This window comes from Oncorhynchus nerka, linkage group LG28, assembly GCF_034236695.1.
Source record: "Oncorhynchus nerka isolate Pitt River linkage group LG28, Oner_Uvic_2.0, whole genome shotgun sequence".
Classification (NCBI taxonomy): Eukaryota; Metazoa; Chordata; class Actinopteri; order Salmoniformes; family Salmonidae; genus Oncorhynchus; species Oncorhynchus nerka.
In genome coordinates this window covers 40,060,074-40,073,343 of record NC_088423.1, presented here as the reverse complement: position 1 = coordinate 40,073,343, position 13,270 = coordinate 40,060,074, and the positions used below count along the sequence as shown (strand labels likewise).

The following is a 13,270-nucleotide window of genomic DNA, read 5'->3' as shown; positions in this document are numbered from 1 at the left end:
GAGGTTCTCAAAGTGTTTAGTCCATGTTAGCTTGAATGGTTACTGTACATGTTTTCTGTGTAGAGCTAGTTAGCTTTGAGCTGGGCAAAAGTTGCAGGGTGGAGGATAGAAGTTGTATTGAGCCAATTGGAAGCTGGGGTGACCAAGGTAGTCTGAGGGGCCATGTGGGGAATTTAGCCAGGTCACCGGGTTAACACCCCTAATCTTACATTAAGTATCATGGGCTCTTTAGTGCCTACAAATAACAATACCTTTTGCAGCAAGTCAGCAGTGGGATGCAGTGTGGCATTGCTAGCCAGAAAATGTATTAGTAATATGTAATAAAAACAGAGACATTTGGGGCTTCTGTGTGCACATCTCTTCCTCACTTTCTTGCAAGTGAGTGTCTCTCCTTTTTCTCACTTGTTTCTGCCCCTTTCCCCATCTCTTTCTCTCTCTCCCTGGCAGTCTCCTGGCAAGGATTTTTATATAATTGAGTGATCTTTCATTTTTTTATAGTCTGCATCATTATATTGGACTCTTCTGTGAATTGTGTCCATCAAAAACAATACAGCTTTCCCTAACAATCCTCATCTGACACTTCTCGAATCTGGCAGCTCGTTATACCCTCCCAGGGGGTCTTTTGAAAAGGACATTGGAATGAAAGGAGATTGGAATGAAAGGATCTCCAGCTGGTTGTGTTCCCACCAGGGTAGGGGGCCTATGTTCTCTCATTACTCAAAACCTTTGCACTTCATTTATCTGAATACAGTTGCTTAAAGTGATGTTGTAGTCATTACACAAACTGATAGAGTCACTGTGACCGTGTAGGGGTCCACATTTGAGTTTTAGCAACTTCAAATTTTGGAAGAACTGTGCCTCAGGAGCTTCATGAAATGGGTTTCCATGGCCGAGCAGCTGCACACAAACCTAAGATCACCATGCACAATGCCAAGCGTCGGAGGTGTAAAACTCACCGCCATTGGACTCTGGAGCAGTGGAAATGCATTCTCTGGAGTGATGAATCACACTTCACAACCGGGCAGTCCGCCGGACTGTAAAGTTTGGTGGAGAAGGAATAATGATCTGGGGCTGTTTTTCATGGTTCGGGCTGGGCCTCTTAGTTCCAGTGAAGGCAAAGCTTAACGCTACAGCATACAATGACATTCATGACGATTCTGTGCTTCCAACTTTGAGGCAACAGTTTGGGGAAGGCCCTTTCCTGTTTCGGCATCACAATGTCCCCGTGCACAAAGTGAGGTCCATACAGATATGGTTTGTCGAGATCGGTTTTAGAAGAACTTGAATGGCCTTCACAGAGCCCTGACCTCAACCCCATCGAATACCTTTGGGCTGACTTGGAACACAGACTGCGATGCCAGGCCTAATCGCTCAACATGAGTGCCCGACCTCACTAATGCTCTTGTGGCTGACTGGAAGCAAGTCCCAGCAATTTTCCAACTACTAGTGGAAAGCCTTCCCAGAAGAGTGGAGGCTGTTATAACAGGAAAGGGGGGGCCTAACCTTTTCACACGTGCCAACAAACGGCTGTGATCATTCTGTAGTGGTCCCTGTTGCGTACAATCAAACCAGTGTGATTAGAATGCTTGATTAGAATGCTTATTAAGAACGTCCATTTTCGATTCACACAACAATCAGCATTTGAGCTGGCCACTTTTTTTTCACAGATATATTTTGCAAGTTCAGTTCTTACAAAGTTCTGTCCAGAATGTGACCAGTTTATTTGTTGGATGCAATGTTCAGACATTCACAGAAGTAGATACAGCATAACACAATCATCCAAACTGGAAAATGTAGGCTACATTTGTCTTAGTGGAAAGATTGACTTAACACAAGCTGTCATATTTGTATAACTTTCGACTGACAGAAACGTACTATTTAAAATTAATCACATCACCATTGATCAAAATTATTGAGTAAAACACTTTCTAGAAATCAAAAGTAACCCGAGGATGGGTAATTTGTGCACGCCCGGAATTTTTCTTCTTCTTCGCAACAACCAAAGATAAGAGCAGACAAGATTAGTTTGGTCTGTTAATAGTATGCATGTTGAAGGGGGTGTGTCGTCTACGATCATCCACTTCCCTTCATTCGCTTCTGAAAGTTTACCTGAAAGATGAGGGAACTATTATTTCACCTCATTATAACATCTTTGATCTGACAGACGTTTACGTGACACCCACAATGCATTGTATGATGTCAACAAACATGGCGCCACACATAGCTGGCAAATAGCTTAGCTCATTATAATCAGTACAGCCTTCAAAAAAGTATTTTACACACATCATAGGTGTCCGTTACAAAATACGCAATAATCGGAATGCATTATGTCACCAGTACTTGAAAACATGTGAATAAAACTGTAAATACATTATGCTCCATACATACATGCATGCATGCATACATACATACATACATACATACATACATACATACATACATACATACATATACTGTATGCGCCTACAGTAGAATCGACAACACGATACACAGAAAATAAGAAAACTTATTCTATGTTTAGTTGAGCAACCACGGTACAGAAAATAAGGCACTTTCTTTGATAGGAACGCACACATGTCCAAAGTTATTATTTGTAAGGAAAACAACAAGAAAGACAAAGAGACCACCAGTAAGAAAATGTTCGAATTCTTGTAAGACTGCGCAAATATATGCATACTTGATCTACGCAAACATGAGTGAAGTGCGATTGGCTCTCCTCGAAGAAGGTTCAGTAAAGCCTCAAACATAAATTGTCCTCAACGCTGAAATGGGCTACTTCTATGTGAATTAATGAGGAGGCGGAACACACCTCAATTCAAACTGCTGTTAGAAAATACATCTTGTTAGAAAACAATTAGAAATTGACAAGTTGAAACATAGCCTATAGATAATTAGTAGGCAGCATGTGTTGAATGTCCTGTTGCATAATAATCACATTTTGGTACAGTGAGTGCATTCTGACATGACGTGCATGAAACAACTCACGATGGGGCGACCATAAGAGATATTTGGAACATTGTGAAATGGCTAATGCCCATGATTTTGGAATGAGATTTTCGATGAGCAGCTATCCACATACTTTTGGTCATACAGTGTATCTCTCCCTTTCTGTGCATGTGTATTGTCTGTCAGTCTGTCCGTCTGTTTGTCTGTTTTCTAGTCCCTTTCCCACTCCCACTCCCACACCTTTGTGTCACCTCTTTTTTACTGTAGAAAATATACTGTATGTATTGCTCAGTTACAAAGCTTAAGTAGATGGGTGCATTATGATAAACTCTAGTTCATGGTCACTGAAGCAAACTTCTGTGAGGTGGAGGAGGGCTTAGCCTAGAGTGCAGACACACACACACACACACGATATCCTCTTTACTACTCCTCTTAATTTTGGCCTTTGTGCTGCATTTTTGTTGAAGAGCACATCAAATCAAATGTTATTGGTCACATACACAAGGTTAGCAGATGTTAATGCGGGTGTAGCGAAATGCTTGTGCTTCTAGTTCAGACAGGGCAGTACTATCTAACAGTAATCTAACAGTTCCACAACAACTACCCAATACCCACAAATCTAAGTAAAGGGATGGAATATGAAAATATAAATATATGGATGAGTGATGACCGAGCGGCATAGGCAAGATGTAATAGATGGTATAAAATACAGTATATACATATGAGATGAGTAATGCAAGATATGTAAACATTATTAAAGTGGCATTATTTAAAGTGACTAGTGATACATTTATTACATCCAATTTTTAATTATTAAAGTGGCTAGAGATTTGAGTCAGGATGTTGGCAGCAGCCACTCAATGTTAGTGATGGTTGTTTAACAGTCTGATGGACTTGAGATAGAAGCTGTCTCTCGGTCCCAGCTTTGATGCACCTGTACTGACCTCACCTTCTGGATGATAGAGGGGTGACCAAGCCGTGGCTCGGGTGGTTGTTGTCCTTGATGATCTTTTTGGCCTTCCTGTGACATCGGGCGGTGTAGGTGTCTTGGAGGGCAGGTAGTTTTCCCCCAGTGATGCGTTGTGCCGACCTCACTACCCTCTGGAGAGCATTACGGTTGTGGGCAGAGCAGTTGCCGTACAGGCAGTGATACAACCCGATATCAAGCATGAATAAAATCTGATACATTTGCGTCAAAATATGAATATTCAAATGCTTGTAAATTAAAGTGTTTACAGTTTATGCTTATAATACCAGTGCTTAATACCAATGTTTATTTGCACAGGCAAACAAAAACCCCAAAACAATAATTATCCATTGTCCATTATCACTAGCTTTGACTTAATAGCATTCCTTTATTGGGCAACTCAAACCGCCTGGTAGAGCATATTTTTTCTAAAAAGAGTTCCTAAAATTAAAAGAATTAACAACATTAGTAATTTAATCTTCTTTAATTATGTTTTAGAGATCAACAACATTTTACAAATGTGTAATTTCCCACTTTATACACAATTAGTACAAAAACATGTGTGGTAAACGAGGCTTGGTTTTGCTCATATTCACTTCCTGGTTTTCAACCATCTTTGAATGCATGTTTAAAAAAATATGGGAGTCCGATAAAAAAACACATGATCATTTTATTAAATGGCATTGATTGAAATGAAAAAGTATACCAAACAAAATTAATTTTTTAAATTATATTTAAAATTGGTTGTCAAAATTAGCTCAACTGCTGGAGCTGCCTGATAAAGGGTTAACGACCGATTGTGTTTACCCCAGCAGAAGGCATAAACCATTTATAGTCTGTGAGCAAAAAGTCAGACAAGGGGAGCTGCTGTAAACCTGAAAACACTAGTAAAGAGAGTAAGATTTTACCATCAAGGCAAGCCCCATAGAATACTGATGTGTTGGAAGCAATATGAGACCTGCAAAATAAAGTTTATAGTGTGAGGGAAATGGGAAAGGACATACGTTTATTTAAAAAATATTATATTATGTAGGCACACCGTCTCTGACCCTAAGGGCATTTCAGCTCTCACTGCAGTAGCCACATGGCCTCGGGTTCTACTCCTTAGTGATAATTTAAAGTCAGAGCATGTCCTTACATGTTAGGGAACAATATATGACTGGTGGTGTAATCTGAAATGGTGTGCTTTTATGGGTTGTGCATGGGCAAGATACTTAGCCTATGCCCTATGTTCACCTGAAATGTTTAAGCAGAAAGTGTATGCTGTATAAATAAATAATTCAGACAGAATGCTTACACTTTTGTTACAATATTTGGTAGGTGCAGTGTGCAGTTGCTTAACAAAAATGTATTTGGTTTATTGCCTTATTATGTTCAGTTTGGATCTACAGTAACATAAACCCCTGATTCTACACACATAGCCTGGATGCTACACTCATGCCCCTCAGCGTATCAGTAAGCTCTCTCTAATCGTTTCTCACTATCTTTGGCAGATGTATCTGTGTGAGTAAACCACCCAAGGGATCTAACCCCGTATTTGCTCAATTCTGCTCAGTTTGACTCTACAGCACAGAAAACCTGTTAGGCTGTCTCAAGGCCAGCCTGCTCAGTTCTGCTGAAGGGCATTGAAGTATAACCTATATTAGAGAACAGCAAGAAAAAAAGGTGGAGTAAAAAATATAGCATTCTGAAGTGGTACATTAAAAAACATAGTTATGAGATAATCAGCCATTTGGAAGCATGATTAATCTTAATCAAAGGGTTATATTAAAGTCCCAGCTTTCACAAATTACTTTAAGTGTATTTGATTTGTGGATGGAGGGATGGGGGACATGGGTTGAGCGTTATATAACTCCAATAGATGTGTAGAGATAAGACTATGTTGTGTAGTCACAGTGTATCAGAGGTAGTTGGTCGAAGTTCACTTGCATGGAGAGTAACTGCCTGAGACCTCAAGACCAATGTTAGCACAAAGAGTTAACGGATAGAAAATAGCTCAGCAGGCAAACACGACCATGAGTCATGTTCAAGACCTACAGTGCCTTCAGAATGTAGCTACACCCCTTGACAAAAATATAGTGTGGATTAAAAATGGATTAAATTGAGATTTTTTTTGTCACCGGCCTACACACAATTTCCAATAATGTCAAATGGGAATTATGTTTTTCGATAAAAATAAAAAAAATGAAGCTGAAATGTCTTGAGTCAATAACTATTCTACCCCTTTGTTATGGCAAGCCTAAATAAATTCAGGAGTAAAAAATATCTTAAGTCACATAACAAGTTGCATTGACTTATTCTGTGTGAAATAATAGTGTTTAACATGATTTTTGAATGACTACCTCATCTCTGTACCACACACATGCATTATCTGTAAGGTCCCTCAGTTGAGCAGTGAATTTCGAACACAGATTCAGCTACAAAGACCAGAGAGATAATCCATGGCCTCACAAAGAAGGACACATATTGGTAGATGGGTAAGGAACAAAAAAACAGACATTGAACATATCCCTTTATACATGTTGAAGTTATTAATTTGACGTTGTATGGTGTAACAGTACACCCAGTTATTACAAAGATACAGCAGTCCTTCCTAACTCAGTTGCCGGAGAGGAAGGAAACTTCTCAGGGATTTCTCCATGAGGCCAATGGTGACTTAAAACAGTTACAGAGTTTAACTTCTTATGGGCAGGTGGGACTTTAGCCTCCCACCTGGCCAACATCTGGTGAAATTGTAGAGCGCGAAATTCAAAGTAGAGGATTATAAATATTTCACTTTCATAAAATCACAAGTGTAATACATCAAAATAAAGCTTAACTTCTTGTTAATCCAGCCGCTGTGTCAGATTTCAAAAAGGCTTTATGCCGAAAGCACACCATGCGATTAGCTAAGGACAACGCCCCGCATACAAAACAATGAAAAACATATTTCAACCAGGAGGGTGCGCAATAAAAGTCAGAAATAGCGATATAATAAATGCCTTACCTTTGATCTTCTTCTATTGGCACTCCAAAAAGTCCCAGATGCATCACAAATGGTCATTTTGTTCGATAATGTCCTTTATATCCATAACTCAGTTTAGCTGGCGCGCTTCAGTCAATAATCCACCCAGTTTCCCTCCATCAAAATGCATACAAAATGAATCCCAAACATTACTAATAAACTTTTCCAAACAAGTCAAACAACGTTTAGAATCAAACCTAATACGTAAATAAACAATACAATTTAAGATGGAAAATCGTTATTGTCTTTACCGGAGAAAAATACAAAAGAACGCGCTCTCTTCCACACGCTTGAAAACACTGGGAGCCACCTAGAAAAACTTTCTGGCAAATTTTTCCAAATACCAGCATGAAACTCTTTCTAAAGACTGATTACATCTAGTGGAAGCCCTAGAAACTGCAATCTGGGAGGATTTCACATTATAATAAAAGTGACAGCCATTGAAAACAGTGGTAGGCTGAACATTTTTTTTTAGGGGGGGGGGGGTTGTCCTCGGGGTTTCGCCTGCCATATCAGTTCTGTTACAGTGCCTTGCGAAAGTATTCGGCCCCCTTGAACTTTGCGACCTTTTGCCGCATTTCAGGCTTCAAACATAAAGATATAAAACTGTATTTTTTTGTGAAGAATCAACAAGTGGGACACAATCATGAAGTGGAACGACATTTATTGGAGATTTCAAACTTTTTTTACAAATCAAAAACTGAAAAATTGGGCGGGCAAAATTATTCAGCCCCCTTAAGTTAATACTTTGTAGCGCCACCTTTTGCTGCGATTACAGCTGTAAGTCGCTTGGGGTATGTCTCTATCAGTTTTGCACATCGAGAGACTGAATTTTTTTCCCCATTCCTCCTTGCAAAAGAGCTCGAGCTCAGTGAGGTTGGATGGAGAGCATTTGTGAACAGCAGTTTTCAGTTCTTTCCACAGATTCTCGATTGGATTCAGGTCTGGACATTGACTTGGCCATTCTAACACCTGGACATGTTTATTTTTGAACCATTCCATTGTAGATTTTGCTTTATGTTTTGGATCATTGTCTTGTTGGAAGACAAATCTCTTTCCCAGTCTCAGGTCTTTTGCAGACTCCATCAGGTTTTCTTCCAGAATGGTCCTGTATTTGGCTCCATCCATCTTCCCATCAATTTTAACCATCTTCCCTGTCCCTGCTGAAGAAAAGCAGGCCCAAACCATGATGCTGCCACCACCATGTTTGACAGTGGGGATGGTGTGTTCAGGGTGATGAGCTGTGTTGCTTTTACGCCAAACATAATGTTTTGCATTGTTGCCAAAAAGTTCAATTTTGGTTTCATCTGACCAGAGCACCTTCTTCCACATGTTTCGTGTGTCTCCCAGGTGGCTTGTGGCAAACTTTAAACAACACTTTTTATGGATATCTTTAAGAAATGGCTTTCTTCTTGCCACTCTTCCATAAAGGCCAGATTTGTGCAATATACGACTGATTGTTGTCCTATGGACAGAGTCTCCCACCTCAGCTGTAGATCTCTGCAGTTCATCCAGAGTGATCATGGGCCTCTTGGCTGCATCTCTGATCAGTCTTCTCCTTGTATGAGCTGAAAGTTTAGAGGGACGGCCAGGTCTTGGTAGATTTGCAGTGGTCTGATACTCCTTCCATTTCAATATTATCGCTTGCACAGTGCTCCTTGGGATGTTTAAAGCTTGGGAAATCTTTTTGTATCCAAATCCCGCTTTAAACTTCTTCACAACAGTATCTCGGACCTGCCTGGTGTGTTCCTTGTTCTTCATGATGCTCTCTGCGCTTTTAACGGAACTCTGAGACTATCACAGTGCAGGTGCATTTATACGGAGACTTGATTACACACAGGTGGATTGTATTTATCATCATTAGTCATTTAGGTCAACATTGGATCATTCAGAGATCCTCACTGAACTTCTGGAGAGAGTTTGCTGCACTGAAAGTAAAGGGGCTGAATAATTTTGCACGCCCAATTTTTCAGTTTTTGATTTGTTAAAAAAGTTTGAAATATCCAATAAATGTCGTTCCACTTCATGATTGTGTCCCACTTGTTGTTGATTCTTCACAAAAAAATACAGTTTTATATCTTTATGTTTGAAGCCTGAAATGTGGCAAAAGGTCGCAAAGTTCAAGGGGGCCGAATACTTTCGCAAGGCACTGTATACTCACAGACATAATAGTAAGTTTTAGAAACGTTAGAGTGTTTTCAATCCAAACCGACCAATTATTTGCATATCCTGGGCTTCTGGGCCTAATTAACAGGTAGTTTACTTTGGGCCCGCTTTTCATCCGGATGTGAAAATACTGCCCCCTACCCAAGACAGGTTAATGACTGTGATAGGAGAAAACTGAGGATGGATCAACATTGTAGTTACTCCACAATACTAACCTAATTGACAGAATGAAAAGAAGGAAGCCTCCTGTTTGCAATAAGGCACTACAGTAATACTGCAAAAATGTAGCAAAGTAATTAACTTTTGTCCTGAATACAAAGTGTTATCCCTTGGGCAATTCCAATACAACACATTATTGAGTACCATTCTCCATATTGTCAAGCATAGTGGTAGCTTCATCATGTTATCGGTATGCTTTTAATCATTAAAGACTGTGGAGTTTTTCAGGATAAAAAGAAACGGATTGGAGATAGACACAGGCAACATCCTGGAGGAAAACATGGTTCAGTCTGCATTCCATTAGTCACTGCAAGATAAATTCACCTTTCAGCAGGACAATAACCTAAAACACAAGGCCAAATCTACCCTGGAGGTGCTTACCAAGATGCAAGTGAATGTTCCTGAGTGGCCAAGTCACAGTTTTGACTTAAATCTGCTTGAAAAATCTTTGGCAAGACCTGAAAATGGTTGTCTAGCAATGATGAACAACCAATTTGACAGAACTTTGAAATGAATCATGGGCAAATATTGTACAATCTAGGTGTGCAAAGCTCTTAGAGACTGACCCAGAAACACCCACAGATGTAATTGTCTCAAAATGAGATTCTAACATGTATTGACTCAGGTGTGTGAATATTTATGTAAATGAGATATTTCTGTATTTAATTTTAAATAAATGTGCAAAAAAAAACATGTTTTCACTTTTTCATTATGGAGGATTGTGTGTAGATTTGTAGATTTGTATTTATTTTGTCCATAATGATTTCAAGTTGTAATACAACAAAATGTGGAATAAGTCAAGGGCTATGAATAGTTTATGAATGTGCTGTAGGTGCACGACCCGGTTAGGTGAATTGGGAATACGTTTGCTTTCCAAGCTGCTGTTGAAATGGTTGCCTCTTTGTGCCTACTCTGACCTACTCCTGCGTGTAATAAAAAATAATATATCAGTTGATCAATTATGTCCCCTATGGAAATATACAATATAAAAGGTTAAAATAGAGGAGTACACTCATCTAACATGCCTGTCTTGGTCCTGTGTTTCTGGCCCAGGGTACTCCGGCCAGTCTGGTGCGTTACAGAGTGGAAGATGACCAATCACCTTACAGCGGTAGCATCTTTGATGTCGAGGAGGAGTCTGGGAGGATAATCACCAAGGTCAACCTCAATGAACAACCCAGTGTCACCTTCAAGGTAGGTGGTGATGATGATGCGTCGACAGACACGGTTGCCCTGATTCTAGCTCCTAACCAACATATGATTTAGTTTATTTTGACGTTATTTCCTACATTATTTGCTCACACGTTTCTAGTACTATTATCTACAGCCAAAAATAACTTTGGGATATTAAATTGGAGGTCACCCACCAGAGATTCGACTCCCCATACCTAGGTCCTTTGTTTGGACTCCCCCAAGCTAGCCCCATTCATCCCAGGTGATTTTACAAAACGTCACCGCCGGAGAAGAGGGAGCAGGAGTGGGATCTTAGTTAGACTCAGGAGGCATGCATTCCACCTACCGCATCAGAGAATATTACTCACTAATGTTCAGTCCTTGGGCAATAAAATTGATAAACTCAGGACGAGGATCTCCTTCCAGAGATAAGGGACTGTAACATACTCTGTTTTACGTAATTCTGTCTCTCTCCGGATATATTGTCCCTGTCCATACAACCAGTGGGTTCTCCATTCATTGCGCAGAGAGGAACAAAGGCCTCTCCAGGAAACAAAGAGATGGAGGGGATGTCTCATGATTAATAAAACACGGTGTGATTGTGCTAATGTACAGGAAGTCCTTTTGTTGGAATATCTCACCATCAAAAGCCAATCGCACTACCTCCCGAGATCATTTTCTTTGGTTATAGTCCCTTGCTCGTGTTTCTTAGCCCAAGAAAGTCTATTCTTATTATTGGTGTACTTTCGTAGTGGTTTCTTTGCATCAATTCAGCCATGAAGACCTGATTCACGCGGTCTCCACTGAACAGTTGATGTTGAGATGTGTCTGTTACTTGAACTCTGTGAAGCATTTATTTGGGCTGCAATTTCTGAGGCTGTTAATAAAACTTCTCTGGGATATGTGGGATGCTAGCGTCTCACGTAACCAACAGCCAGTGAAATTGCAGGGCGCCAAATTCAAAACAACAGAAATCTCATGATTCAAATTCCTCAAACATACAAGTATTATACACCATTTTAAAGATAAAAACGGTGGCCCGTTCCTGTAGGTTCATGCTCTACAACATCCGCAGAGTACGACCCTGCCTCACACAGGAAGCGGCGCAGGTCCTAATCCAGGCACTTGTCATCTCCCGTCTGGATTACTGCAACTCGCTGTTGGCTGGGCTCCCTGCCTGTGCCATTAAACCCCTACAACTCATCCAGAACGCCGCAGCCCGTCTGGTGTTCAACCTTCCCAAGTTCTCTCACGTCACCCCGCTCCTCCGCTCTCTCCACTGGCTTCCAGTTGAAGCTCGCATCCGCTACAAGACCATGGTGCTTGCCTACGGAGCTGTGAGGGGAACCCTACACCCAAACAAGGGCACTGTGTTCATCCACCTCTGGCCTGCTCGCCTCCCTACCACTGAGGAAGTACAGTTCCCGCTCAGCCCAGTCAAAACTGTTCGCTGCTCTGGCCCCCCAATGGTGGAACAAACTCCCTCACGACGCCAGGACAGCGGAGTCAATCACCACCTTCCGGAGACACCTGAAACCCCACCTCTTTAAGGAATACCTAGGATAGAATAAAGTAATCCTTCTCCCCCCTCCCCCTAAAAGATTTAGATGCACTATTGTAAAGTGGCTGTTCCACTGGATGTCATAAGGTGAAAGCACCAATTTGTAAGTCGCTCTGGATAAGAGCGTCTGCTAAATGACTTAAATGTAAATGTAATAAACATCTCGTTAATCCAGGTACAGTGTATGATTTCAAAAAGGCTTTACGGCAAAAGCACACCTTGCGATTATGTTAGGTCAATGCCAAGTCACAGAAAAACATACAGCCATTTTCCAAAGAAAGAGAGGTGTCACAAAACTCAGAAATAGCATTATAAATATTAACTTACCTTTGATGATCTTCATTGGAATGCACTCCCAGGAAACCCAGTTCCACAATAAATGTTTGTTTTGTTCGATAAAGTCCATAATTGATGTCCAAATACCTCCTTTTTGTTTGCGCGTTTAGCCCAGTAATCCAAATGCACAGTGCGTGAGCAATTAGTTCAGATGAAAAATCTAAAAAGTTATATTACAGTTCGTAGAAACATGTCAAACGATGTATAGAATCAATCTTTATGATGTTTTTAACATAAATCTTCAATAATGTTTCAACCGGACAATTCCTTTGTCTTTAGAAATTAAAAGGAACACAGCTAACTCTCACGGCCGCACACCTGACATGGCATTCTGCTAGACCTCTGACTCAAACAGCTCTTATTCTCTCCCCCTTCACAGTAGAAGCCTGAAACAAGGTTCTAAATATTATTGACATCTAGTGGAATCATTAGAAAGTGCAATATGACCCCATAGACACTGTATATTGGTTAGGCAAAGACTTGAAAACCTACAAACCTCAGATTTCCCACTTCCTGGTTGGATTTGTTTCTCAGGTTTTTGCCTGCCATATGAGTTCTGTTATACTCAGACATCATTCAAACAGTTTTAAAAACTTCAGAGTGTTTTCTATCCACATCTACTAATTATATGCATATTCTAGCTTTTGAGCCTGAGTAGCAGGCAGTTTACTCAGTTTACTCATGAACTTATCCTTTGCAGCAAAGGTAACTCTGGGTCTTCCTTTCCTGTGGCGGTCCTCATGAGAGGCAATTTCATTATAGCACTTGATGGTTTTTGCGACTGCACTTGAAGAAAGTTCTTGACATTTTCCGTATTGACTGACCTTCATGTCTTAAAGTAATGATGGACTGTTGTTTCTCTTTGCTTATTTGAACTGTTCTTGCTATAACAGATTTT

General features: G+C 40.4%; 1 protein-coding gene across 1 annotated transcript in view; it reads left to right on the top strand.

The window, feature by feature from the left end:
• Window positions 1–13,270, top strand: part of LOC115113224 (protocadherin-15-like) — a 186,219-nt gene that overhangs the window by 77,963 nt on the left and 94,986 nt on the right. The window contains exons 11-12 of the mRNA XM_065012551.1: window positions 5,407–5,416; window positions 10,356–10,496. Coding sequence (XP_064868623.1) covers window positions 5,407–5,416; window positions 10,356–10,496 — 151 coding nt within the window. The remainder of the gene's footprint in view (window positions 1–5,406; window positions 5,417–10,355; window positions 10,497–13,270) is intronic.